Source organism: Rhynchophorus ferrugineus, unplaced genomic scaffold, assembly GCF_030347505.1.
Source record: "Rhynchophorus ferrugineus isolate W39M unplaced genomic scaffold, kcgeb_rfMv2 rfM4, whole genome shotgun sequence".
NCBI lineage: Eukaryota > Metazoa > Arthropoda > Insecta > Coleoptera > Curculionidae > Rhynchophorus > Rhynchophorus ferrugineus.
In genome coordinates this window covers 6,943,512-6,970,905 of record NW_027472583.1, presented here as the reverse complement: position 1 = coordinate 6,970,905, position 27,394 = coordinate 6,943,512, and the positions used below count along the sequence as shown (strand labels likewise).

The 27,394-nt window shown below is 32.1% G+C and overlaps 1 protein-coding gene across 1 annotated transcript in view; it reads left to right on the top strand.

Moving 5' to 3' along the window:
- Positions 1-27,394, top strand: part of side (motor axon guidance molcule sidestep) — a 278,234-nt gene that overhangs the window by 69,545 nt on the left and 181,295 nt on the right. The window contains exons 3-6 of the mRNA XM_076404051.1: positions 2,376-2,590; positions 2,647-2,763; positions 9,736-9,942; positions 15,947-16,098. Coding sequence (XP_076260166.1) covers positions 2,376-2,590; positions 2,647-2,763; positions 9,736-9,942; positions 15,947-16,098 — 691 coding nt within the window. The remainder of the gene's footprint in view (positions 1-2,375; positions 2,591-2,646; positions 2,764-9,735; positions 9,943-15,946; positions 16,099-27,394) is intronic.

Here is a 27,394-nt window from a genome sequence, read left to right as displayed (position 1 = left end):
AATATCTTTCGGCGAATCCAAGACGTTGTTTTTTAATATTGAGATATTTTAGTGACTGTCTCCCTACTAATATTCATTAAGTTTGCAACACGCTAAAAACAATTTTCAATAAAAACGGCTGCAAATTAATATTTAACAGTAAAAACTCTCTAGTGAATTTTAATGGACACTTAAGCAGCGATTTGAAATTTTTAAAAACTGTCAAAACTTTAAAATAACGTTTGTCCCTTTACATACTAGTTATCTTAATTATTTGAACAATTTTGCAGACGTTTGACAACTGGGCTACCCGGACAAATAGCATAATATCTCTTTTAAACTAGAAAAAAATAAGAAGGAAAATATTGTCTGATTCTAAAACTAATTTACAAATTGCAGCATGCAATACATTAAACTTCTTGATGACGAGAGTTCACTGTTATTTTGAATAGACTATGCAGTGATTTATAAATATAAAAAGCTAATTCAAGTGAGCTTTCATTGAGCTGGAAAGAACTAAATTAAAATGCCTATAATAAGAGATCGGGCAAAAAATTATATAAAACGAAACATCACCGAGGGTCCCAGCGACATCATTTTCTGTCTCGTTGTACTTGATTTATGTTTACCTTGTCTAATGTCGCAGGGTCCTTAAAATAGCAGAGAGAGAGACCTTGTCGCGCGACATCAATCTATCTGACGGTGTTAATTTCATTTTCGCCATTATTAATTGCCCTTATAAAGGGCACCTGTTGGGAGGCGAGCCTAATTAGAAGCGAAACAGGTTCGGGATGACGACGTAGCAGTCAAACACAATCGTTTCGACGTCTAGACTCCATGTGGGGGTGGAAAAAAGACCGCGCGCCATACCCACGGCGTGCTGTTCGTGACTGTGGTAACCGGGACTAGGAGCCGGTGCCGATCAACAAGAACTGAACGGAGGCAATAAGTGGAAACGCGAATCGTTATAAGATTATTATGCCTGGAAGAGTTCGAAACGCGATATAATAAGGGAATGGAAAAGGAAAAGTTATTTAATCGATTGCTCGCGCTTTACAGTTAATGACATTTGAAAGATGTTAAGTATTAGGTGTGGAAATATAATCAGCATCTTCCAGAAAATGGTTTAAAAAGCCATTGAGTTGTTTTTGGTTTTATTTTTTTTGTCAAATTACAACAGTTTAAAATATAAGAAATTTTTGTTAATTAAAAATAAACTAAAAAAAATTAAAAAATTGTATTAAATTAAAATTTAAGAAAAATAATTGTTATAATTTTGATACGACAGAAGAATGCGTAGAGAAGCTTCGCATTAAAATTCAATTAAGCATTACTTTAGATATCATGTTAACCGTCTTGAAAAAGTGTTTTCGAGCAAAACGCGAAAAAAATTATATTTTTAAAATATGTTTAAGTCTCCTTTTGACCAACTGTAGTCTATCTGCACTGGACATACTGTTTAGCGTGGGCTACGAACCACGATACTCGGCATTAAGTCTACCGACTGGCCAGCGACCAACTTAGAAATCATTTTAGAGGACTTCCGGTCTAACCCAGCCTGGTTACTGGCGTGACAAGGATGATTCTTTTTGTCGGGTTTTAGGCCATTGCCTAAGAAGAATAAAAAGCCGAGTTTCTAATCAAAATTTGGGCTAGGTGTTACGTCCCATAATTATACATGACATATTGATGATATTATAAGAATAATAAAGAAGGACTATTTATTAAACAGTCACACTCCAATATGATAATTTTATTAAAACATCACTTCACTGATTTACAAGAACGATCTTAAGAACAAAGGACTCGACTTTTCAGCTCAGATTCCATCGCCCCAGAATACTCTTTTTTATTTGATTATTCTGAAAGCCTTGGTTTACAGCTGCTAGTCCTAAAATTACTATAGTTAGATCAGATTAATTCCATCTTATAAAACAATGGTTTTCAAAGATTGCTATTGTTTGTTAATTTTAGTCATTTATTTATTAATAATTACGACTATCAATTATTCCTTGGAGATATATAGCAGCTGGCGTAGCTTACTCTATCTAATATCACACACATTTGCAGCCATATTGGGATTCAGGGCTTGTAATTATGATTCATTACTTAATATGCATCAATTTTCTGGATGAAATTTTTCACAGCACAAAAATATGTTAAAGATATAAATTAAACAGAATTACAGGAAGTAATCAAAAAGAAGAAAGCAAAAAAATGTTTGATATAATACTAGAACTTTTGCATTACAACTGCTATCAATCATTCAAGCACTGTCAATTTATCTATTCAAATTTACTATCAAGCACTAAATATTTGTCTTAGTTACACTCTATTATTCTTATACATGACATTTTATAATGTTTTTTAAAACAATACAAATTTTTTTATTACAGTTTGGATGCTCGAGAGGAGCCTTTGTCGAAAGCATCTCATTTTGCCATCAGCGACGATATAGGCAGACGATCTTACTTCATCGCCGACGAGGAGAATTTCACGACCAAACTCAGGATCCAGAACGTGAACTCCAACGATCAAGGCTTATTTAGATGTCGCGTCGACTTTGTAAACTCACCAACTCGAAATTTCCAAGTTAATCTCACATTGATCGGTAAACATACTTCTATTCCAACACCTTCACGTAATTGTAGGTTTATTGTTTTACAGACCAACCTAGTAGTCCTCAAATATTCGATGCCGAGGGCCGTGAAGTTAAGATTGGAGTATCAGCTGGGCCATTTTTGGAAGGACACGAGTTATTCTTATCATGTCAGGTTAATGGAGGTTTGTATTGTGTGAAATAGTGACATAATAATAGAAAAATTGACGTAAATTTTATAATTTTCCCTAACTATATATAATTCTATTGATATGAGTATTTTACCTCTCTCAATTTTGTGGCAAATTAAATATTGAATAATCATGTAAATATTCATGTGTCCCTGGTGTTCTTTATCTATATGTTGTCTCTCGATGTCTTGATCAAAGATGTCAGTGTCAGGAAAAAAAATTGAAATTCTTTAGCATATAAGATAGTACAAAATTATAGCTAAGACGCAATGTGATTGACTTCGTTAAATGATATTCAAACCTCCTTTTCCCATTCGCTGCTTCGAAGTCTAAATGAAAGATACAATTACAATATCAGGCCTAACTTATATCCTTTATGCATGGTGTCAGCTACTAACCATTCCTATTTTAGTCGATGTTGAGCCCTTGTTGTACTCTCCTACTCATGTACATGTGTTATGTAATATCTGGTTATAGCCTTGACTATACAGGTCATCTGGTTTAAATATTGCTTAAATGGTGAAATGAGTGAGACTGGTTGTTGAAAATTAAGAAAGGTTTATTAAAATTATACAGGACTCGAAACTAAACCTTTATTAATACAATGTAGTCCTTGAAAAAGAAAACACATAATAATGTTTGGTTTTTAACAACTTAGAAGGATTTATCAAACATATCACATATAATAGGTTCATTAGAAGTACATACACACAATAATATCCTCTGATGAATCAACTGAAAGATTAAATGTGTCATAAAGAGACATAGAACTGAAAATATATAACTAAAAAAATGCTTAAGGATGCATTAGATTTATCGAAAAGAGACAAATGATTTGGTATTATTTAGTGTTATCAAACTAGATTAATATGAAGAGTTATCTCAAAAACCGAAGAAAATCTTAGACTGTAACGAAACTACTAGAGAAAAAATATACGGTGTCTCAAGAACATGATATATATTTACAAATAACAGTTCGAAAAATTGTGAATACTATTTAAAAAAAACACAAAGCACCAAAAACGAGAATATAAGAACTGAACGTTGATTAGAACTGAAATTGAACAGCTTATTATGGGATCTCTACATGCTAAATATTAACTAGTATTAATGTTTAAAAGTAGTAGAAATAGAACAACGACTAGATTGAATAAATCAAAAGATTTTTTATCATAACTATAGTCTAAGGGATGGAAAAAGTAACACTAGCTGGCTGAGAAGTTTTAATAGGTATATCATATAACATCGCCAGACTATCATTTGTTTTGTTTGTTTTTTTCCTTAATGGATTAAATTTAGGCTGATGGAGAAATAGTTTTATCTGAAACATAATAAAATATGGTGTCTTATTAACGAAGCTGTTATGTTTCAGTCATATAATACATTTTTACTATAAGGGGTCTCAAAATAAACTTTCCATTTTTTTATGTTACTACGTGAAAGAGAATAAAGAAGTTGGTACCTTGAATAGGGTTTTTACATACAGCTTGAAGCTGAAGCCTATAAATGTCTTCAAGAGTTAAATTAATTGGCAAGCTTTCCTCCTGTTTGAAAATATACCAAAAAATTTCAAAGGATTCTAAAGTTAATGTTAATGTTTAAATTAATGTTTTGTTTGTGACAATATGAATTTTTAAATTTTGATATGCTTAAGTGTTTCAAAACTGGGTAATGTATAGTTAAGCCTCATTTTGAGCAAAGATCTAAAGCTATAGCCTTACAATTTTTCCTTGGTGAAACTATTAATACCCCAGCATGCCAATTCCCCAGTCTCCACATTATAAACTAGGCAATTGGCCGTTTTTCAAAATGTGCTACTATTTTATATGTTATATATATATATATATATATATATATATATATATATATATATATATATATATATATATATAAACTGATTTAATGATGAAATAAACATAGCAGATTTATAGGCAATGTTTCGAGTCCCGTTCTTTACTTACTCTATGCATGTGACATACTACAAACAGAAAATATTACTATGCTTGACACTTGCTGATGACACCGCGTTACCAGCTATTTGACAATACCAAAGAAGCAACCAGAAAACTGCGACAGTAATAATATATAATGTCAATGAGAGTAAATCAGTGCATATTCACTTCACCAACAATCAAACTGTTCATACATCTTTAAATATGAACAATAGTTATATTATCCCATGTAGTTACAACGCCAAGCCATCTTGGGATGGATCCCGATGCCAAACTTCATTGAAAAGAGCATATCAAAAAGAATGGAAAATAAATTGAATTTAAATATAATAAAATGTATTTTGGAAAGAAAATCTAAATTATCGGTACAGTTAAGTTGTTTATGTAAAGGCAGATGCTAGAACATATGTGGGTCTAGGGAACTCGGTTACGGGAAGTTCTGCGAGAAGTAATATTAACACAATACAAGTACTTCAGCTGCATGTCTATAGCTGCATTAGTTCTTAAAATAAATCTGACTTGGTATAGCTTGGGACATTTTTTCAAAAAAAATAGTTAGAGGTAAAAATCTTTTTATTAATGCATCATTTAAGAGAAGCTAAACGAACATTTACGAAGTTAAAATTGTAGCCAATAATGACTGTTGGTTTCTTATTCTGGGAGCATTGGTTATTGGCGATTTTTTCAAAAATTCCTCTCCAACTTTTCCACAATCGCCTAACTGGCCTGATTTAGCTCCTTTAGTTTTCGACATTTTCTTGTTTCAAAAAATCTTTGAGACCTTCGTTTTTTATTGCCGTCAAAATTGGTATAAACAAATGTTATCCCAAGAGTATCACTTTATTTGACGAAAAAAAAAATACACTGCTGCTTAACTACTACTTTATATTCCTATGTTTTCATCACAACAGTACATTTTTCGTATCTAATATTTCATAAAAATTAATATCATTTAATAAACCGGATGTTAATATAATAGCAACTATAAAAAAACGGGGACCTTAACTGAATAAAATCTCATGTCTTAATGCTTGTAACATTGGTAAACAGAGGGTAGATAAGTTTGCGGAGTACGAAGCCATTTGTAAAGTTACGGGCAGGCGGAAAGGACACGAACAGGGTCCGCGTCACGGCAGGTCAACGCAGGTGAGGCAGGACCGATTTATTTTCGGTGACGGGAAATCTTTGCACAGGAAAAGTGTCGTGTCTCGGAACTACGACCTGCTCGTACGTCTTTATGCGAACAATACCGCCATAACATTACGCTCTATGTTGTCTACTAGGGTCAGTCTGGTTCAGTATTAGGATTAAATAAAAATAAAGCCCGAGGAAAGAAGTGTATGTTGTTTTCTATAGGGGTTGTCACAGACACATAATTTTACATGTCCAGTTTATTAAATTATTCTGTATTTATTTATGTATTTGATGATATTACCATAAAAAATAGGGGGTTATAAATACACAAATTTAGTTTGTGTTGTCTTCTTGTTCTCCTTCTTGATTTTTTTTTAACATCCGCAACAGAACAAATAACATAGATGACTTTCTTAACACTGCGTTTCAAATGTATCTGCCACATGAGAAATGTACTGTTAAGCAAGTAAAACCAATGCTAAAAAAGCTTCTGGCTTGACCTAATTATTGCAAGAATTTTAAAAGAGCTTCCAGAGAAGTGCATCAAATTAATAACATTCATGCTAAGACTTAATTACTTTCCTAGCACTTGGGAACTGGCTCAAATCATGATGATTCTTAAACATAGGAAAAAATCAAAAGACGTCTCCTCTTATCATCCTATAAGCCTGTTAGTTGTGATCTCTATACTTTTTGAAATACTAGACATTAAGAGACTCATAATAATCGCAGAGGAGAAAAATTTTATAACAGACCATCAATTTGGCTTCCGTAGTAAACATGAAGCAATAGAACAAATACATAGATTAGTCAACCAAATTAGCAAAAATATAAACGATAAAAAATATTGCTCCGCGGCATTTCTCGATATATCTCAAGCTTTCGACAAGGTATGGCACACTGGACTGCATGTTAAATTGATAAAGCTTTTATCTCATACGCACTTTCAACTGCTGATATCATACCACACAGATAGACATTTTATTGTCAAACAGGCTGACGAATACACTGTTAGTTGTGACGAATACACACCTACATCCAATATATTCTGGTATTCTGCAGAGCACTGTTCTTGGCCCATTGTTATATCTATTGTATACCGCCCTCAAGAAACACTACTGTTGCATCATATGCTGATTATACAGCGATTCTATCATCACACGATGATCCAATATCAGCTACAAGAAACCTTCAACTTTATCTTAACACAGATGAATTGTGGTTGAAAACGTGGCATATCAAAGCAAATGAGACAATATCTACCCATGTGACATTCACCATTTTTAGAAGAACTTATCCGTCAGTAAAACTGAATAATTTTGAACTTCCGCAAGCCGACAACCTTAGATACCTGGGAATGCATTTTGATCGACGTTTGACATGGAAAAAACATATAGTGACAAAACGCAAACAGCTTGGGCTTAAACTAAACCAAATGTATTGGCTGGGTCAACACTTAGGCCCATTTGGACCTAAGGTATTGGAGTGTGGGGTACAACTAGCAAATCTAACGTAGGCATCCTCCAGAGGTTCCAGAATAAAGCGAGTCATCGTCGGTGCCCTTTATTACGTCTCCAACAAACTGATTCAGCGCGATATCCCCTTAGAACCCATAACGAGTGTGATTCGAAGTATTACTGCTGCGAAATACTCTGAAAGACTATTAGTATTAGTGCATCCAAATGCACTCGCCAAACAGTTAAATGTGCGCGATGACATTGTAGTGCATATGGTCAAACGCAAACTACCATACGAACTGATTAATAGACACGCAGAGTTATATTTAATAATCTCTAGAATAAGTTAGAATAGACTTTATGATAAGTTAGGATAGACTTTAAGAAAAGCTAGAATAGTATCTAGAATAAGATCTAGATTATAAGTTGTACAGCAGAGCACTTACTGAACTGATCTTCTACATGTCAGTATAGTTAAATCATATAACGGAAATCATATGATAATACATATTGCCCACGGGCAGATTGTTGAAAAAAAAGTCTTGTTGTGAAAAACAATAATGAAATAAATGTGGTTGACGGTGTCTGTACAGAAATATCACATGTGATCATACTGTATCACGCTGTGTTCGTCTCCTCTATCAAATCAAGATTTTATTTACAGCCAAGGTCATAGGATGTTAAGGACTTGGTTACTCACGTTATCTCCATACTGTCTTCATTTTCTACTACCAAATCAAATTTGGCGGCTGTTGGAACTGATACGTTGCTTGAGTGAGGAATAAGCTCAATACCAGAGAAGATTGTATGACCAAATGATTATCCAACTATAGATGTATATAGATACAACTATATAAAATAAGATATGCACCAATTACAGCAAAATTACTATTAAATTCACTATTACAACCATAACATCACTATATGTTTTCAATAAGCTGAACAGCCCGATGTTACTGTAAATCTGATTTCACCAATGCAAGTTGCCACAGAAATTGACTACAATATCAAGCCTAAAAAGGCTCCTGGAATTTTTGATATCTCACCAAGGTTATTGGAAATGCTGCCACGAAAAGCAATTATCACGTTGACATTTAAATTTAATGCCTGTTTGAAGTTGAAGTTATGTTGTCTTCATCTTGTATGTCAGGAATGTCTTGAGGTTGCCCGAATAGTTATGCTTAAAGAACCCCCTAAATAGGCTTATTTCACTAATACCTGCGATATCATGATTACTTGATAAACTCCTGTAAAGACGTATTAAACCATTTATATATCGAGTTTCCTGCTTGGATTTCGAAATCGCCACAATCGGCCAGGTGCACAGAGTAGCAGCAGTTGTTAAAAAGGAATTTGAAGAAAATAAATAGTACCCTGCAGTATTCCTGCACGTCTCACAATCTTTTGATCGAGTTCGGTATTAATCTACAAAATGAGCAAAATGCTATAGTGGATTTACTGTCGACTTCTGGAATCATATCTTTTTAAAAGAAGCTTTAGACTTTTGCATGAACATGAAGGTTTTCCCAATACTTAAACCTTTTTTCGGTTGTATTTCCGCAGGGTAGTGTCTTGGGACCATTGTTATCTTACTGTATTCACTGTTATTATTACAGGAGAAAAAAATGGACATGAAAACAAACACTGTTTAAATTTTGATTGGATTTATTTAGGTATATCGTGGTCAACGATAGGAGTATAAGTATAGGACAAGCTTAATATGATTGAGTAAATAGGTAGAAAGAAAGAGGTATACTTTACCCTGGTTCATTAGCTGATTTTATTTGCTGATGTCACTAGGACCGCATGGTACCACTGGTATATGGGTGGTGGTACATGTAGTGGTAGAGATCGGTTGCTACAATATAGTTGGCAGTGCTGCCATCTATGTATCATTCTGAAGAGTTATGAATTATGTGGTTATGCGAATAAATTGATAGATATATTTTAGGAATTGAACAGTTTTATAAATAAATTATAAATAGTAGTGTAGTTAAATACAGTAGTGATTAACCTACAGAGCACATTTTTCTTATGAATTTTTTATACATATAAAGAATATAAAACATGGCAAATTCCATTCAGCTTTAAGTGGTTTATTAAATAGCTTTTATTACCATGATGATCGATTGAGTTAAAATATTCAGTCACGACACGCTATATTCCTTGATCGTTCCTGTTTATTCCTCTCTTTATTAGCGAGCAACTGTTTAGCTTTCCTAAGTTAAACATTGTTTTATTTCATATTTATGACATTTTCCACATCTCCGCCTTACGCTTCGCTTTCTAACGACGATACGCCACGCCATCGCATAAATCGCATAACCTAGACGCCATTTGCTCACTTGATATTTCGACTAACCATCGCCCGTTAAACGCGCTTATCGAAGCTCGGTCCTTGTAACTTGTCTTTTGCTTTTCAGGACGTCCCAAGCCGTCGCTGACGTGGTGGCTGAACAACACCGTGCTGGACACCGTTGTGGATTCGAGTCGGAACTCTCTGACTACGGTGAATCAGCTGGTAATCAAGTCGGTGGGACGAGAACTCCGTGGGGCACGTCTGGAGTGTCGGGCTTCCTCCTCTGAGATAGCCGGAGACATAATTCGTGAAGTGCCCATTACTGTCTTCTGTAAGTGTCTTTAAAAAACTAACAGATCATAACATTTCGAAAATAAATGCAAACAAACTCAAAATTAAATCCATACAAAACAAAACACATCGAATGGAAATATGGTAACCAACCAATATGGAACCAAACAAGAAGGCAGCTCTGACCACATTATATTGGTTCCTTAAAAATAATGCAATTCTTGGACTATGCGAAGTTTAGAAAAAGTTTTACGTATTTAAAAAATCGATATATCAATTTTATAGAAGATTTATATGAGAATTAGTAATATATTGTCTATCCAATAACACAGCCTATGCCGTCTTGTGAAGATACCGCCAAATACGTGAAATGCGAATAGTTTAGTTAGGGGTAGAAAGTAATATAGATGCTAACTACGACGTATGTGAATTTACTTATAATTTTTCCTATAGGCAGGCCAATAATTTTTTAATGATATAGTTAATTTTAAATAAATTCGTAAACAGAACAAATAGCTTAACTTGAATTAAACAGTTTGTAAAACGTAAAATTCATTTTATACTCGGGGTGAATTTTTCCTTCTTAGCTTAGGCTAGTTAAAAAGAGATAAAGTTATCTGTGGTGCGTCGGAACATGTAATCGAACCAATCTATAAAATTCAGTTTGTGTTAATACTGTTCGACCCTATGACCATTATTAATGATAATTATTAAGAGTTACAGACCGGCAAAGGTTGTAAAGTAAAATTCTAATTATAGGCGGCTGACGTTATAAATTTTGATGACGTGCATTGACTGTTTTACCGGAAAGACATTGGAATAACTATTTTTCAACGGCCATCGCGTGAATGAAATATTTTTGAATTTAGTGATTGTGTTTGGTTAAACGATGATCATAATTTTTCTAATATTTTTGGCAACATGGCGATACCTTGTCTAAATAATCGTACTGGTTTATCACAATTATAGATACATTTTCGCGCTTCTTCGCTATTGGTTTATCAATTGCTAATCTGGTCTGGAAGTTTTTTTGCATTTAAACTACATTTAAGTTCAATATAGTTATTATCTGTTAACAATGAACAACTCAATAATTTTCAATGGAATTTTTGTATTTTCACCGATGGATATTGTTGACAAAATACAATGATGGATGTAATAGGTAACCTGGCAAACCACTTAATGACCTAAAAACTAATAGGTAAATCCGTCAGTTCTGTACCACTTCTTGAAGGTTCGTTCTTACTTTATTGGAAATAACATTAATTGGTTTTTCAGTTAATATTCCTTTTATTTCAGATATGTACTAGAGCAATTTGTTAACAATTGAAATTGTAAATAATAGCAATATATTGCAGTGTATTACTTTATTACCTACAGTTATTGTGATTCATTTAGATTACAAACAGAAAACATAACAATATACTAACAATGTTATGAATTGCTTAACCACCTAATGAGATATTAACTCGAGTGTACAGTAATGATAATTTTTTGACGAAATGCGACGTTTTATCGATGATCCAATAATAGTAGAAAGTAATACAGACGTATATGAATTGACTTATCATTTTTCCTAAAGGCAAACCAATAATTTTCTTAATGATATAGTTTATTTTAAATCGTAAATAGAACAAATAGCTTAACTTAAATTGAATCTTTAATTAAATTATTTAAAAAAACAATAAACCTACTGACTGAAAAAAAAAGCTGTTGAAGTTCAAATAAAACTGCTTTAGTGATAATAAATGACGATAACCGATAAACTTTTGTCCTGATTGTTGGACAGCACTGTTTCGTGAATTTAAAACCGTAAAATATACGACCATAGCAAGGTGGGAGGTAAGAGTTTTACTTTAATTGGAACGCGTCTTATATAACGATCTGTGTCAAAAATGTGTCATAATATCATAGTGACATTATGGTGAAGGAGATTTCCACTTTTTTAGATCAGTCAGATATTTTAGGGTGTTAAAGGTTTATGATATTTTATTATTCCTCATCTTATATCCAAATGCTGTATTAGTGTTGCAGTAGGATAATTATATATTCAATTAATATAATATAGAAAGAGTATGAATATATTTTTTATATGAGGTTTAGAAACTTCTCTATTTCATAATTTTTACATTTATTATCTGTTGCTAGCTTTTCTATATAATTTTCTAATTTAGTTCTTTTAAACTATTGTTTTAAAACTATTCTGTGAAGAATCCATTATTAAGGGGTAAGAATAAATTTGTATGATTTTGTTTCAGCTTTAGAGCAGATTTCAGAGAATATATTTTGACGAGCGATATCTATTTATCAAAATGCCAAGTATCGATGTAAACAACTGTTAAAAAATTTAATCTAACAATAAAATTCTGCGGCTTTGACTATTCGTATTATTAGTTAATTCATGATATATATTATTACCTTTGTTGTTTAATTTGAGGAAACGTGCATCAGTACTCTATCAAATACTTTTAGAAACTTCTGGATTTTAGCTTCATCGATTTAAAAGTCAAAGAATGCTAATAATCAACGTTAAAAATTTAAAATATTACTACTACTACTGTTACTATTGTTACTATTGTTACTACTACATTTACTGCTACTACTAATGTTAGTTTTGCTGGGCAGGGAAACAAAGAGGAGTTTTCTACAGCCTATTTGGAATGCGATGAAAACTACATCTTCTATGATAATTTTAATTGCAAAAGCCGTAAGTTAATCCGAAGAGCTATCTACATTGGTAACGCCGCGTAATGTCCATGGCCATAAAGTTTTGCTGTGCACATGGTGTAAGAACTTAGGTATAAGCCGCTAAAACCGAATGAAACTATTACTCCAGATTTCGAAAGATGTCACTTGAACGTTGAAAATATTGAAAGATCGGAAAATGTTGCAAAAGATAGAGGAAAATATTTTGATTGGTTCATATTTTCTCAATAAATGCTTTTTGAATTTTGAATAGTGAAAAAAGGATCTGAATATATGCAAGCACCAATTAATAAGAATAAAATATTACAAACCACAAAAATTTCAATAATTATAATGAATTTGTCTTAAATATCATGTCATAACACGTTATGGCCAATACATCGAGATAAAAATGTAGGTGTGAACCAAGCTCATTGGTAATTAACTCAGCCGGAAGTGAAGGAACGAATTAGCGCCGGTCCGTAGCAAGCTACAGTCAACGGCTTCCACCCGACGAAGTTATTACACGTTGTGGCAATTTCTGATCAATCCGCATCAATTGGACAAGGTCGAACTTTTCTGCACAGCCAGAGACCAGTCGCTAATTGTCGTGTCCTGGCCTGGAACGGACTGGATGTGGGGCGGGGGTGGTGGACCGTGGGCGGGCGGTCGGTCGGTGGTGTTGTAACCATTGCGGGGGCCAAGATTTCGGATTAAACTCTCGGAGTTGTTAATGGCAGTTGGCAACGTTGCAGTGCTGCCGTCGTCCCAGACCAGGAGTTTCTCTTTGTTGCCAGCGAACGTAATTTATCGTCGTAAATCCGATTTGTCAACCAAAAACTGGACTGCTAATTGTTTGCCAGGAAAATTCGCGCATAGTTTCTTATTTGGGTTAAGTTTTTTGTCACGCTTCAAAGTTTCTGGTAACTGTAGGATGCTGGGAGGAAGTTGAAAACACATTCTTGCTTAATGGACATATACAGGCTCGTTTGGTAATATTTTTGAAACTTACGATGAGATGAGAAAAAAAGCCATTTCGTTTTTTTCTTATGGTTTTGGTAACAACTTCATTTTAACTTTAACCAATGATATATGTATCGTTTTTATCGTTTTCGGCAGGTAAAGCCATAATTTCATCACTGGTTGTCCACTGATTTCTTACAAACTTAAACTAAAGACGTGAAATTAAGAGAGTTGATATGGGAATAAACAGATGGGGAAATGTTAATAATATTTGTTCGTAGTAGAGAAACAATCTAATGGCTTGGATAGATTCAAGAAATTTATCATATACTCATATACATCATATACTTAGAATACACTTTTTCTTTAATCAATGCGAGTCTTACAGACAAATGGAAAGCTTCTTCTGGTTTCAACTTCAACTTTTTTGCACATTATTGTCGTAAAGTCTACTTTACATCTGTTTTAATAATTGAAAATCAGCGATACACATATCCATTTTATTTTTCACTATTAATTCATCTGCAACCCTGTAACTTGGGTTTTTTTGTATCAGTTCTTATGCAATAGTAATAAACGATGGTGTGAAACGGGAAACGTCGTTATACTTGGATATAATTAAGCATTTCATTGACTTTTTCAACGATTAGCTGATGTTCATCCTTAACATCGAAATTTCTTGTTGTTGAAATTCTTTTTTAGATTAACTAATACAAAACATGAGCAAAATACCTGCTCGAATCACCGTTTTCAAAGCACAATAATTTTTGTTTGATTAAACTGGTGATATCTAGAATATTCTAAGGACTTCTCGATAGTGCTAGAGAATGGCCTCATTAAATAAGCACTACTAGATATATGCAGCATTAAAGCCATCTACGAGTATTAGGAAAAACAAAAAATACATTTTTGTCAACTATATATAATTTCCGCAATAATTCTCATCATTAAGGGTCTATACTAACTCTACGATCTGAAAATTAACTATTCTTTATAAAATAAAACTCTTTTTAAATCCAATTATTAAGCTAATTCAATTAGAAAATCGAATTGCTTCTTATAAAATGTCGATTTTTATTACTAATAGTTGCAGAATTTAACACTAGTGCTCTTGGACAAACGCAACTTATCAAATGAGAAATGTTTTCCTCTTTGCCTGTAGACCTACCAGCGCATTCTTATGAATTTCTTGCTATTCTTATGATTGAATGGCATTCCTAAACATTTGTATTGTACATAGACCACACTGAGTACTGTCTTTGGAAAACCTCTGATGATTTCTAGAGTCACAATTATTTATTTTCTCTCATTTTGTCAAATATATCAGAAATATTTGGTAGTGTCTGGCATCTACAGTTTTTTTCACTAAGCTATCTATAATCGACTTCGAGTTGCCATTTTTTAAGTTTAGATTCCTTCATTTTTATTTTACATATCTTTGGAAAGAAATTTGGGAACATGAATGTTTCCTGATAGTTAACTTAGATTATCAGGTTCACTCAAATAAGTACTTCCATCTTAATCCAGCTCCTTTAGTCCATTTTACATCAATGGTAACTGGATAGTATAATATGTTATCTAGTTATACTGCAACAATTTGCCTATAAAACCTTTTTTATTTCAGTAAGCTTCCATTGAGCCAATTTGTGAATTTATTTGGATACAAAAATCAGCTCTTTTAAAAAGCCATAAATTATTCAATCAATGAAATTTCAAAATTTCAAGCACAACGTTCAATCGAAGTAAAGTAGAACAGAATACTTTATCAAAAAGGGTGTTTTTAGCTTAATATTCCACTTTGTCGTTAAGATAAGTTAGTTACACTACAATCGCAAACATATGATTCCAAATAATGTTAATTACTAATTTTTCCCACTACCTGATCCCCTGTCATCAAGATGTAGTTTAATTGAAATAATTCATTTCAAGATATTGAAATTTTGGGCTAATATATTAAAATATATTTGATATTTAAATAAAATTAATATATGCAATAATGCTTAACTTACCCTATCTATTATAAATACCCCAAAATTAAAACAGAATATAGTATAAAAGATGTATTGTTATGTAAAATTATAATGCCTTCACATTTATCTTTATAATCGCGTACATGTTAATTTATCTTCATCCCTTTCAGAAGAACCAACAAATTATATGTTTCGTTCAATTATATTTTCATGTTTTCTTCGACAACAAAAGCTCCTTAGTCATTCTCACGTTTCATATATCTACCACCCACCTCGTCTCGTTTAACTAGTAGTTATCCAGTCACTTCCTACACCGCCTTGTCATGATTGATTCGTTTATTCGTTTGAGTTTATTTATTTTGTTGCATTTTATTTATGTGTGCATCCGAAGTTTTGATAATTTACACATATTTTTTGTTGTTTCAGTGAAACCGAGTAAAGTGAAGATAGTAACGCCTAACGATCTATTGTCCAGTAGCAAGACACGGGATATTAGGTGTGAAACATCTGGTTCAGTCCCTCCAGCAAAATTGACGTGGATGCTTGATGGAAAACCTATTAGAAATGCAGTGGTAACGGTAAGATGGTCCTACTAATCCCTTATTATTAGATTGTGACATATATTATGATCTTTTTTCACTTTAAAAGCGGATTTATTTAAAAAATTGGATTTATCAAAATATTATTATTATATATTTATTACACTCTTATTAGTCGTTGCTTACGAACCTATAATTTACCTTTACAATAACTTAAATCCAGGTATATATTTAGGAGGACACATGGGCCTTAACTTAGTCTCTAATAATTTTTATGTATTAACGCTGTTGCTTTTTATTAAATGCATCTCACTACACTACACTAGAAAATATCAAATAGTTTGATTCTTTTGAGTGTGTATTCTGTTTCTCAGGACTTCTCGTTCTTTAAAATATGTATAGCATTTTCATAGTTTTTCGAATACATTCTCATATTTGAATTCCGTATGTCTAATAGCAATTTATTTTATACTGATGATTGTGATTTTGTCCCCATTAAACAGTACATTTTCCTATATTTAAACTTCAGCTCATTCTTTTTTTTTACATATATTCTTCCAGAAGATTTGAAGATTTGCATAAATATTCATTCCAAGATAATCAGCGTTGTTGTTATATTAAATGAGTATTATTTATTGTTATTGGTGCTTATGCGGTCTGATTATATGTGAAGTGCATATATACAGATTTAATTTCGTTAATTTTTATTTTCCAAATTTCATTGGGTTCAATTATTTACATTGTCGCTTGCCTGTAATTTTCGTGTGCCTTCTTCGCTATTGTCTCCGACATTATAAATCGCGGTGTTATCAGCAAATGTAGCCCTCCTGATATTTGCCATTTGTGGTATATCACATGTGTAGAGTAGGTAAACAATTGACTCCAACCTACTTTCTTGTGTTACTCGTGCTTTAGCTTTTTTATTGTAATGTAGGCTTCCGCCTGTTTAACTTTACATACTCTGTAGCCTGAGATTTTAAAATGTCAGTGTGTTGCTTCATCTTGTGCTACATCTGAGAATATAGCCTAATATATCTTCTTAACTTCATAGGTTTCTTTAATTTGATCTGTTGGTTAATTGTTCAATATTTGTCAATAATTGCAAGGAATTTTTTTTCTACAATGTGTTTCCATATTTCTGGCAACATGTTTTGCCAACTATTCAATCTTCGGTCCATGTTTTAACTATTTTGATAACTCTCATAATTTCTTACGGGTAGGATAGATCCTCTTATTGTCCCTAGACAAATTTGCCACAGAAAACTCTTCTTCTTTTGCCTGTCAAGTAATGAAACTGCGAGTTTGAAATGATTCGAAATGACATTTTCAGTTATGCCGTGTTGTAGCTATTTCCCTTACATTTAAACATCTGCAAGCAGCCTATTCATCAGCTGTTAAACTGTAAGAATGTTCTTGGAGAACTTGAGTTGGATTTTTGTGCAATAAGTCTTGTAATTCATTGTCTTCGACCTTTTTTGGCTCTCTAAATTTTAAAATCGTTGAAACTAGGATCAAAGGTTCACCAAAAGGTTCTAAAAGTACACTTAATAACTAATCTACTTTATATAACCTTTATTTATATTGATACATTGTATTTTCATCAAAACATATCGCTGATCAAGGTACTTTCATAATACAATAACCATTCCTTATTTGTTCGTTTATTCCCCAACAGTTTCTTTACATTACTTCTGAAAAAATAAAAAGCAAAATATATATTATATCTAAAATTAGTAAAAATTGATAAGAACATATGTTGAGGTTTAATGTCAAAGAGCTATCGGTTATTAAAAAAAACCAATTACATTTTTTCTAGTATATTTGTCGTATGTCCTACATGATGCCGTATAAAATTTTAAATCTAAACTCGTAAAAACGCCAATAATGATAATAAAAAGAATACAAAAAAGACTTGTCTCGGTACGAAAGGCATTTTTTCTCTCAGCTCGATCAGTACGGAGAGAGTCTGTATAACTTATGTATGAAAATAAAATTTTTTATCTGTAGAATTTTATGGCTTATTGGGACATAACCAATTTTATATATTTTTCGATCGTTATTCAGGACTCCGCCGGATTTCTGTTCGATCCCGAGAAATATTTGATTGTTTCGGGGAATATAATGAACTGTTTCCAGCAATTTATTTTGTACATATTTGTAGTTATTTTCGTGTATATACATATTCTGGTCAGTTTTATTTTTATCTATATAATTGAGTATATGTTCCAGTGTGTACAGTGGTTTGGAAATAAGTTAATTTATTAAAGTTTTTTTCGAATCAAATGTATTCATATTAATTTCAGTCACTAATCAATCAGTAGTGATCACATATAGAACTTCTAATATTTTTGGACATAAATAGAACTCGGAAGCAGTCTCTATACTATCAAAATAATTTTGCAAAGACCAGAATAAAAAGGGTGATCTAAGGGAGCTAGTTCCTGTCTATACAGAGGATTATCAAAGTTTACCACTCAGGGTCCCAGCAGAATTGAATATATACGTAGTCTCACATTATACGTTTAAGTGTTGGAAGGCAACACCATCGTAATAATAATTTCTGGTGTATTATCCAGTTTTATGCAAATGATTCAAAACTTCTTTAGGATCTATGTTCTTAGAGTTGCAGCAAGATGAAATTTGACGCTCTACATTGATAATTTTGAGGACATTCATAATCATATAGTTACATCACGTTTATCAGTGTCCTTCAGATATATTTGTATATGATATACATATACAGATATGTTTTTATCAAAAAATGTTAGACTTAACTTATGTAGCCATATGTCATTATTCCAGTTGCTATGACTAAATGAATATATATATATATATATATATATATATATAAGCAAAATACTATTATTATGATAATATATGTGACGTGCAGAAGATCACTTCGGTGAGATATCTCCTGTGTAAAATATCTTATTTTAATTCTAACTCTGTAGGATATGTCCTTTTATTAGCTTGAATAATAGATGATTAAACTTTCTAGTAATACCTCATAGTTGAATTCCATAAGATTGAAATGATCCAGGTAATAATTTGTACAGCAATATATTGTTATCTAAAGATAGCTTCTAATTGCGACCACTAATGTATTTGGTTTGGATAAGTCCATCATTATCCGCATAGGAAAGTAGGCAATGGTTAATATTCAGTAGAGGGCATGTTTTTCTGCGCAAGGTAATATCAATAAGGGAAATTAAAAACAGAAATGCAGTGATAAAAGAAAATAAGGATTATAGTGCAAGGAAATTGAAGAAAAAAAGAACAAGTAATATTATATTTAAAGAAATCAATATTAAGGATCGTAGTAGAAATATTAGTTTTCTCTCGATAGATTTTGTCATTGTTACGGTCTCTGTGCTACATATTGAATTTTAACCATACCGCTTTAGCCTTTTTAGTATATAATTGCATCGATACCAGCTTGCCGGAAGTTCACTGAAGTCATCTTTAGCAATATGGATCACTTTTCCTTAGACCTAGCTTAGAGCAATAAAGAATTTAAACATTAAATGCTAAAAGCATTAAAATAATAAAATAAAACAAAAGGAATTCCATGAAAATTAAAAAGATTATAAATACGTTAAACGTTAGGCAATATTTATTTCAGTTCAGATTTGTTTACTAATTTCTTGAAAACAAATACATATAGAAAATATCTATAAATAAAATATCTGTATATAATTTCTGTTTGTTATTGCATCTTGCTTTTTGTCATTGTGATGAACTAATCAGTCTCTAGAGGGTTTTGATGATTGGATCCACTGGTTTACGTGATATGCACAATAAGGTCCTCGCCTGTTGTTTTATTTAGCTAACACCTCACTGACTATTGACAATTAATGCCATTCTGTATTAGCCCCACAAAAACACCCAAGAGACTGAAACTTTTTAAATAACGGTCCCAGTGTTAAACTAGAACATCGTATGATAACAATTCAGTTTTGCAGCAGTTAAAAAAATTACTATAAAGTACAAAAATTATTGCAAAAAACAGTATGTAATTTTGGAAGATCGTTGAAGGCTGAGGAAGATTTAAAAGAAACTCTAAAATAAGATCTACTTTTCAAAGCTGTGAAACGATGTTATTGAAAATAATGGCTAAAAAACAGGACCAATTCTTTATTGAATATTTGTATTCATTCTATTATTAATATTTGTATCTGAAACTTCTAGTAAGTGAAGAAATAGTAAAAATATACAAAGAGAAATGTTTTATTCCTAAGACAACACAAAATTTGCACAAAAATTTGATAATGGACTTGTTACAAAGACATATTTAGTTAATATTAGTTATAAAGAATGTTACAAATAAGTCTACACATTATTTATAATGATTATTTAAATATATGAACCAATATTTTTAAATTTAAACGGGTATCAATTTTATTATTAGTTTATGTTTCACAATTATGTTCACTCCATATATATTAAATCGAATTTAAAATATCCAGGCATTTTTTCAACCCCATATATCATTGTACCATTATAAAACCATTAGTATACATGGGAAATATATGATTGAAATAAAATTCAGTTGAAAAAACCCTACTTCATTTATTAATAAATGATTAGAAATTTTAAAGTGATTGGTAATATTTTGTTTATTTAGCTACTATAATCATTTATAGCATAATCGATAATGATGTGGAAATCATTAAAGTATAAGTTTCTTCTATAACATTTGTCAGATAATAAGGGAACGTTTTGTCATAATTCGTTTCATATCAAAAAACCAATAGATATCCTTGGAAGGCCGTTTTTCTTCGAGATATGCAACGGCCAAAAGTTAAAAGGTGCTAGATCTGACGAACAAAGTGGTATTTCTCGCGATATGTGCGGACCTGTTGTCTTGAGAATGTGTATTTTCGTCCGTAATATAAGGTTTCTATTTTCAGTTCATTGTTATTCTTAATATGGTAATGCTTAGATAAGATTATTTTGTATCCCAAAAAGTATTCTCTCACATTATTAAGATATTTGATTTTCTACGCTTTTCTTTCCTTTCTAGTAGATACTGATCGGTTTTGTTACATTATCAGCAAGTGCAGTAAAGTCGGCTTTGTGTGCCACAAAGCTTCCGTTAATTTTTTACAAATATAATTCTATTTCTAATCACTACTTTGTAAAGAGTTGTAGGTTCGATATAAGTATGTCCTTTCGTTTAAATACTGGTGTTCAGTATTTGTAATGATTGTAGCTCAGAACTACTCTTCTATTTGTCAAAAGCTAGGCGATACTCCCTTCGTGAATAAATAATCGAGTAAATCAATGGTTTTCAACTCCTTTCTTGAATTGCTTGTCGTAGTGTTAGCCTTTGATTTTAGTAAATTTATATCCCCAGTCTTTATATTTAAAATCAAGTTTTTATCCAATAATAAATGTCTCACTCTAAAAGGATTTCTGTGTGGTTATTTTACGGAATATATTATTTCTTTTAGTGTAATTACATATAACCTATTACCTAATAAGAAGACCTACTGTTTCTTTTAGTGATTCACTAAAAATACTGCTCCACTCCTTATAGAACATAAAACTTATTTGCAAATTGTTGACATAACTAGTATTAGCAAATAAATTGTCTGAACTTCCAATGGCTTGTTCAGTTATTAGGGGCATTGAAATAATCAAATAACTAATAAATGCTTTATGCTGCTCTCTGGCCATTACCTGAGTTCTATTCGGTGCTCTGGAAGTCTGGTGGTGCTAATGGCTTAACTATAATTTAATTTTGACAGGAATGGAAAACTTTACGCCGACTAGCATAGCGTTCAGATTTGGTCGTTGATGTAGAAACTGCTTGGTCAGCGAAGTATTGCCTTAATTATTAACGGAACAACGTTATTACAATATTTTGTTGGATATAGTGTTCTTACAAATTGATGTAAATTTTTATGAAATAGAATTTTTAACACTTTTCGTCAAAATAATCAGGTTTCGGGAAAACTGTGTACCGTAAATTTTCCATTATGTTGATTAATCCATTGTAAATTCACGCGTTTGGTGAGGCGACTATATCAACCATATGCTATATCATAGTTGAAATTAATTATCAAATAATTTCGACTGCATGATGGGACAAACCTACGATAATGACATGAAATATAGTTTCACAATTATTAGATAACAAGTTCTCTATAAAGTTATATATTGGGAATATTTTCCCTTTGATTTACTGCAACTGGTGTGAAACAATTGATATTAAGGGGATATTTTGGTTTGCAGGATATTATTTTTGATGTTTTCCTAGGTGCAACGGTTCGCCAAATATTTACTAACATTTCGAAAATATTTCAATGGAAACAAAAGCTAAAAAAGCCGAAATTTAATGAAAAATTGATTGAAAGCTACAGAGGGGCACGTGAAAACTCTTTCTTAAATATTATGAAAAGAAAATTTGCTATAAATTCAGTAATAATGACATATCATATATGGTTTTGAGATCTTTAGACCTGTAGTTATAGCTATTAAAATTAAAATTTCCTGATTCATGTAGTGGGCCTCTCTCCACTGCAAATACATTAATCCCAATCTCCTCTAAAACGACAGAAGAGAGCCCAATTTAAGTATTGTCATATTAAACAGTGAAAATATAAGACTCTGGAACAATTATTTGAGTAGTCCTAGAGAAATACAGTGAATAACCAGATTATTAGGTACAATATTGAAATTTAATTGGATTTCGGTCCTCTTGGAGCTCGGTTATCCTCTTCGAAACCTTCACACCCTCATAGTTTATTATCATAAGCAACTATCTTTTTACAATTTCCGAGGCAGATCTTTCTGACTTTTCGATAGGTACGAGATTGATGATTCTGCTATATTTGCCAATAGTTAGTTAACAATTTTTATTCTGTTGACGACATACTTGGAAACTTTAGCTATAGTTGCTATGTTATGTCTCTTTGGGAATGTGTAGAATACAGTAATAGTGTTTATATCTCGCTACTTTTTCTTGAAAAAGTGTCCAAAGACTTACCCATTCCTGAAAAGTTGGGAATTTGAGGTAATCGCGTCGCATCTTTATTAAAATATAAATTAGTAGACAAAGCATAGCAAAAGAATTATTATACTTAGCATTATTTATCTTTCGATTGTATTAGACACAAGACTAGGTTAGAGGTAACGAAAGTATAGTATTTAGACAATCAATATCATATTAATCAAATCAACAACAATATCTCAAAGCATGCGTTTTAACGGACAATGACTAAATCAGAAGGATCGCCATACAATTGAGAAATGATGGGCGTATACTTTGTTGCCACTTCACAAAGTCAATATTAATGGTACCACTACCTATTTGAGATAAACTAATCCATTAAAAACAATGTCATTTATTCAAGCAAATATAAAAAACACACAAATATCACATAAATACGATTACCTTCTCTAATAATTTGGCCACCTACTGTGCTTATGAAACTAGTGAAGCAACTATTCTAAACCCTTGAAAAGTACTAGGGCTTGGATTTTTTTATAATGGGCATAATTAAATCTCGTTACAGTTTTCTTAATTTTGTCACTGAAGATCTAAAGCGATTATTTTCAATAGTATATTGCTTGTCTTGAAACTTTCGTTTTTACCATTTAAAATATCTTTGGTTTAACTCAACGTAGGACATATACGTCAATGTTCGTTAACACACAATAAACGTTACAACAAACTTATTACCTTGTCAATTTTTTGTTACCGGTTATAATCTAGTGAATCACAAAGACATTTGTCAAAATGCCAATGATTTAATTGTTAAGGGAATCAATTTCCTTCCTAGTCCATCATTACCAAAGTTTTCAAGATTTATATTAGTGCTAATTAATCGCATTGATTTATACATTCTAGAAGTGTTAGATAAGAGTTCCAATATTTCTTTGGCCACCTTCGTTGAAATATACATAACAAAATTAGAAAATCTTACCAAATATTCCATAGCCATTACCTAACACATATTGTGTCACAGTCCATAAGCTACACCAAAAAAAATCAGCGTTCCTTAAATTTAATTCTTGATTCTGAAACTTTTTCGAGAAGACAAATCGAATAACCGAGACTAAAAGCATCGGGGAAAAACTGGCCGGTCCAGCTTAAAACACTGATGCTCTTTATTAGTTTCATCAAGTAATTATCGGGACGCTGAAGAACTGCGAGAATGTATGTGGGTTAGAGTGGGCCACAGTCGCATGCACGTTAGCGTTTCGCCTTAATGGGCTAAAAGGGAATTAACCTCGGTTCTCCCGCAGGAACCAGAGGCGCACGGTGATAAAAAATCGCGATGATAATATATATATATATATATAATTATATATATATATATATATATATATATATATACACTAATGATCAATATTCGTTAAAAGCAAAAGTCTTACTCACTTTTGACACCTTCCCATTGATACACTGTGAAAATGAATTGAAAAACGATCTCTTTTTATGACAATGGTTCCAAATTCTTTTTTAGAAGTTGATTAATACCTAAGTTTTTTATATCATAGTTTAGTCATAAATACATTATTTAATACAAATCATCAGAAACCAAAATGTTCTTGCCAAAGTGTAACCGTTTAAATAATAATTATATTATAGAATATTATCCAAATATCGTAAAGGAATATATTGTGGAGCATTGCCAAGTAATTTTGAAATTTTAATATTTTTAGAGATGTTATACTATATGGACTATCTGACTATCAAATCTGACCTTTCGTCGATAACATTTTCTGGTTTATAACCTCTAGCGATTACCTATAGCTTATTGAAGAAGTTTGTAAACATTTGGTAGTATAGAGCCTCAGCACAAATCAAAATCGAGTTTTGTGGATTGATTTGGACATATAGTAGGAGACCAGTGCAACTCGTGTACCGAGAAGTATACCTAGTGGAAGCAAAACCTGAAGACGGCAGAAGATGATCTTTCGAAAGGTTGTCGAGATATTAAAGTTTCCTTTAAAACCCGTAACCCACGACGCATTAATAAAAGAAATATTAACAATGTCCAGGCATTATTAAAAAAATCCTCCCAAAAAAAAGTTATTTAAAAACCCACAAATAGTTTGCGAATTAAGTTTCATTCGGGAACCATCGATAGCAAGTACTAATACATACTCGGTGTGTTTCAATCATGAGATATTCTTGTATATAACCATACTTTTCAGTGCTATGTTTCAAGAATATTTGTATATACAAAGCCACATTAATAATTAATTATTAATTTTAGACCATGTCTTCAGAAACATTTCATTTACTATAAATTTCTTAAGCAAGAATAATTTCTCCTATGGTATTTTGACTTGGGTTTTTTAAATTCTAATTCGTCTAAATTTCTAATCTGTTTTTTGATAGACACTTTTTGTATATGTAGTTTTGTTTTATCACAGCAATTTATATCTTTCTATTGAGCTGGTACATTAATGTGTTTTGGTCTATAATTTTTTTTTCACTTTCTGTGATCTTATGCTATTCAGTATTATACTTATACTATTTAACAATGTTACAACAATCAAAATTAATAGAGAAATTTGAAAATATTACTTCATAATTAGCAAAATCGTTTGTTGACCGTCCGATTTACAGAAATAACTTTAGGATACTCTCTTTATGCTCGAGAGGAGTAGTCTAACTCCTTTTGTAATAGGTAGAGTTAGTAGTATCTATCTATCTAGTTAGTACTGTCGTGCCATTGAAATAGGTACAGGTTGCCACCCAAATTGACAGGCATGGATTGCTGGATTTCTATATAGGGTTTTCATTTAATTCCATACTATATTTTTACACTTCTTCTCTTTAAAAGCGCGCACAAATTAAATTCACAATTTCGATTTAGCGTGTTAATACATCGATTATGCAGAAGATGCAGTGGGGGGCATACCGCGGGAGAGAACCAAGCGGGTACGTTTTTGTTTCCGGGCCGATTTTAGTTGAGGAATACGGATTTTAAAAGTTCAGCACCGCTGTTTCTACATAACAATATCTAATCAAGTCGGTCTGAATAATTCGGTTTGCCAACTTTCCGTTGATGTTGTTGTTTGTCTGGCGAAAGGGCGCTCGAGTTCGTTTACTTGGAAGACGGGAAACCACCAAGTGTGTTTCTAAGTAGATTCGGGAAACTTTCAGGTGCCTAGAAAGCATTTTTTCCAATTATTCAGTTCGTTTCGGTGCTACCAAGATGTCACAGCAGGTCATCCTTTCAATACAAACAAAAAAAAGTTATATTAATAAGTAATATTAAAAGTAATATTAATATAAAAAAAAGTTGTATGATTGAAATATCTTAGAAATAGATTTTATTAATCAGTTAATCTCTCTTCTACTATTTCTTCATTTGGTAATAGCCCTCTGCCCATCTGCCCAATATGCCCAAACGTTGCAATAATTTCTTGCCTTGATGAGAAATTTTATATTTATTCTGCAAACAAATTTTAACAGACGTTAGCATTAGTTTAACACAAACAGCATATTGATTTACCAATTTTGCTATAACCCTACAAAACTCGCTTGCAGCCCAATGAAATATTTTTAACATCTTCTTGTAAGGGCTCTGAAGTTTTCCTCACTCCTTAGATTATCATTAATCTACATGAATGTGAGTGTGTTCGATTTTATCAAGGCATGTGCACATGTATGTCAGGTAAATTGCCAAGGATGGTATGTCAACACAAAGGATATTTTTAAATGCAATCTTAAGTTATTCTTATTTCATAATTAGAATATTTGGCACAAGTTGCTCCATATTCTTCAAAACGCAATATTTCTAAGCCCCTTTTTATCAGATATGGTTTATTTGGACTGGAACTACTGCTTAATGTAAACTCCGAGCCACGGTCCTTGGAATTAAGCCTACCGACTGGCGCGTGACCAACTTTAGAAAACATCCCAACTTTAGAAGACATCTGGTTTTACCCACCCTGGTTGCTAGCGTGACTGGTGTCATTTTCGTTATCGAATTTTGCACTTCTGCCTAAGCACAATAATAAATATTATAGAATCACAATAATAAACTTACAATCCTGCCCTAGCAAAATTTGAGCCCCTGATATTTGCAAAAACAGGAGGACCGTCCTGTCGCCCTTACCACTGCGCCAACCAAACCTTTAATCTCTTACGGAACATCATATAAAGATTGAGAACAACTGAATGGAATTAATATGCTTATTAATAATTAATAGTTAATCTAGTATTTTGAAATTTATTTGTTCTTAGCCGTCTGGATGCAAAATCCTTACCTTTACTTTCACCACGTAGTAAAGGAATACAAAGAAGTGACGCGGCTTTTCTATATAGCTATATCTCTAGAAAGTGTAATTTTTTTGGAAACCAAATAATCTG